The sequence below is a fragment of the Lygodium microphyllum genome, chromosome 20 (assembly GCF_053477565.2).
Source record: "Lygodium microphyllum isolate KBCC chromosome 20, Lygodium_microphyllum_v1.1.10, whole genome shotgun sequence".
Lineage (NCBI taxonomy): Eukaryota > Viridiplantae > Streptophyta > Polypodiopsida > Schizaeales > Lygodiaceae > Lygodium > Lygodium microphyllum.
Genome location: NC_141154.1, coordinates 121849387 through 121852879, shown reverse-complemented (window position 1 = coordinate 121852879; position 3493 = coordinate 121849387). Strand labels below are relative to the sequence as shown.

Below are 3493 nucleotides of genomic sequence, written 5' to 3'. Positions count from 1 at the left end.
CTCCTCATAAGTGAACAGATATAAATCATTGAACAGTTCTGAAAATAAGTGTGAAAGCAGACATACAAATATGTAATACTCAATTTCATTGATGTACAGATGGATTTCTCTACAAAAGAATTACAAGTTTCCTTAATTGTAAAGGATTTACAAAACTAGGGACATTAGTCCCATTCGTCTCTAATTCTCCTAGCTAGCTACATATCTCTATGTATGATTATTATATGCTTTGCATGGGTTGAGCAAAGATGTACATCTTAAAACAAGCTAACTAAGAAGGCCTCCGGTGCCTCTTACAAGGTCTCCAAGGCTTTTATTTGCATATGCTTGTCATCCTTGTAGTTTTAGAAGATCTCTTTAGCTGTTTGGGCAAATGTGGCTATATGGATCAAGAGATCTATGCTCTTTTGATACTTTATGATCTCTTTCAAGAACTTTACATGGTATTTCTTCTCCTCCACATTCCTTTCTTGACACCTTAATGGAAACTCTATTGGCCCCTTGAACTTGAGTATGAGTTTCATGTAAACAACATGTTAGTATCTCTCTACATTTTCTAGATCATAATACTTCACAAAGGAGTGTGCACTAGTGTGTGTTTGATGATTGCCTTATTTTTCTCCAAGAAGAGCACCTAGTGCTACTTCAATTCTAAAAAGCAAGGGTTTTGCTAAAAAAAGAAGAAAGAGAGAGTCTAACATGAAAAGTTAAGCTGAACTAAATCAACTCTTAGCTCAACAAGTCTAAAAGTGGGCCACTTAACTCAATATAAATAGAGGTAATGTTTTGAAGAACCACACTCTTACTATCCCCAAAGTGATGGTCTATCGGTAAAGCTTGTGATTCATAATGTGGAGGTAGGTGCATTATAGGAAGGGATGTCATGTATGCTCACATGGAGTGTTAATGTAGTTGGGTCTCTTGTGTCCATCAAGCACTCAAGTGAACCCTCCTCCTTGGCAAGTAGCATGAGGAGGAGGATCCCAATTGTGATGAAGCTTCGTTGCTCGCTTCTCTTGCAAATTATCATTGGTATCAATAAGTGATGCCTATGTTATTTCATGGCTAATATTTGGAGGTGAACTCAAAGTAAGTGGTGCGGCCTATGTTATTTCATGGCTAACATTTGGAGGTGTATGAGTTCAGGTGCATGGGTCTAAGAACCACATTGTTGTTACCATACAATTATAACAGCATATACACTAATGAGCAAGCTAACACAATTTGATTGGTTGGCTGAGATCATATGCAGGGGGGGACAGGGAGATGAAGTGACTGACGTCACCTATTCTAGAAGGCTCTATACAACGATGCCGGTGAAGTGATGGAAGCGATAGTTTTCACGAGGGCATATTCTCTCAATCAGAAGCAGTGGAGTGGCGGCCGGGATCGGAATCAGGGCACAGATGCCATGGCACCTGCCACCGCCAGCATTTGCGGAGGAGGGTGGGGGCGGCGTGACGCGTCGTATCTTTGTGCGGGCCCGGCACCTGGTGTCTTGGACCCCACACGTGCGCCGACTGCGACGTCCAAAAAGGCCCGCCCGATTCGCTTGTCGATGGAAAGGAGCTGGGACGTGATCCATGAAACGCAAATTGGCGCCGTCAATCGCTGTCGATGCAAAGATTTTGCGCAATATCCTGAATATAAAAAACGAATCGAGTTTTGTAATTATTCGGCCTTTGGTTTACGGCCGGGGAGAGAGAGACACAGGGGTTGGTGTGTGTTTATAAGGGCCCGAGGGAGGCGGCATTATTCCGTGTGGTTAGAGAGTTTGCTCAGTAGCTTAAGCCTTACACTCACAGAATTGCTGCACTAGGTTAGTATACAGCTCCCCACACACACACACACACACACACACAAAAGAGAGAGAGAGAGAGAGAGAGATTGCAGGAGAGAACGAGTCCTGCATTCGTAGTACAGCTATACGAGTTTTGGTGTTGCGAATTTCTGTGTTTATAGGGGCCGGCGGGAGGCGGCATTGTCCCGTGCGGTTTGAGAGAGAGAGTGTGCGCGTCTTCAGCAGCTTATACTCAGACTCTCAGAGGATTGACGCACTAGACAGCTGTAGAGAGAGAGAGAGAGAGAGAGAGAGAGTGTGTGTGTGTGTGAGTGAGTGAGTGAGAGTATTCGACGTACTGCAGCTATACGAGGGGGGAGATCAACTATCATAGTATTCCGAGAGAGAGAGTATTTGTACTGCAGCTATACGAGGGGAGAGATCATCAACAAGCATAGTATTCCGCGAGAGAGAGAGAGAGAGCGCCGATGGCAGGGGTGTGGCACTTCGGAGAGAGCGGGGTGTTCAACCTGGCCGGGAATGCCGACGCGGAGCCCGACAAGGTGCTGGTGTACCGCCCCACCAACCGAGTCATCACGTCCCTCGCCGACCTGGAGGCCAAGCTCCGCGACCTGGGCTGGTACAGGTACAACGTCATGCCCTCTTTATACCCGCAGTCCATCCAGTTCCATCGCGGCCGCTCCTCCAACGACCTCATCACCCTCCCCTCTGACTTCCGCCACATGCGCCCCTGCCACATGTTCGACATCGCCCACCGCCTCCGAGACTACTTCGAAGTAAGAAACCGCAACTAGCTGTTTAAGCTGCACTCGCCTTTTATGTCCACACATGATCACTACTGCGGCCTGCCATACACCTCCTAATTCTTATGCGAATTGAAAGCTTCTACAAGTAATTAAAGGAAGACAAAAAGCACAACTGATCTCTTCCTTTTCTATATGCTTCCCCACACCACAGAACTACCACCTCACCAGCCTATGATCTCTCTCCATCTACCCCCATCACCATTTGATGCCACCTCTTTAATCACGCCATATGTCGATGCTGGTTCGTGATATCACAAGCATGTACAAACGGTGAGCTTCCTTCACATGCTCTCCGGTGTAGAGATCTTTCAGCAAATGCCGAGTCTTGTCAAGTTAAAGGTTGTGATTCTCCTCTCATGTGGTTGATCAGGCGTCCTCTAATGCTTTCGGCAAATTACTCATTCTATATGTCGAATTGTCATTATTACAGATATGGTCTTCCTTATCGATGAGTGGTGAATATCAACTTTCCCAACATAATATTCTACCCCCAATTTAGGCAATCACTATGAACCTTGGAAAATCACATTTTGCTATAATGATCACATCTATCTCAAACATTATCCAATGCTTTTGCATTTGAGTAGCTAGATAAAACAATTGTAATAATATGGTTAAACACTCCCCCAACAATAGTAGTCCAAGAGTGTAAGCTTTTATAGTTTTAATACCCTAATCTTGCATGCATAACAAACTAATAGTAATTCTCATGATAGAATAATTTTGTACAAGCTTGTATGGACAAAAGGTGCTAATTCCCTTAAGTACATCTCCATAAGGTTCATCAAAGATTCCAATATGTGGCAATATACTAACAATGGAAATTTGATATTATTTTTGCAAACAAAAACAAGAGTTTGTCAAATAAAATAGCATAAATCACCAA

The 3493-nt window shown here is 44.1% G+C and overlaps 1 protein-coding gene across 1 annotated transcript; it reads left to right on the top strand.

Annotated features, from left to right (window-relative positions):
- The first annotated feature begins 1775 nt into the window (after window positions 1-1775).
- Window positions 1776-3287, top strand: LOC148019328 (flowering-promoting factor 1-like protein 1). The gene is made up of 2 exons (XM_087701215.1): window positions 1776-2577; window positions 2759-3287. The coding sequence occupies exons 1-2, from the start codon at window positions 2269-2271 to the stop codon at window positions 2780-2782; spliced, it is 333 nt and encodes a 110-aa protein (XP_087557341.1). The 5' UTR covers window positions 1776-2268; the 3' UTR covers window positions 2783-3287.
- The last annotated feature ends 206 nt before the right edge of the window (window positions 3288-3493 follow it).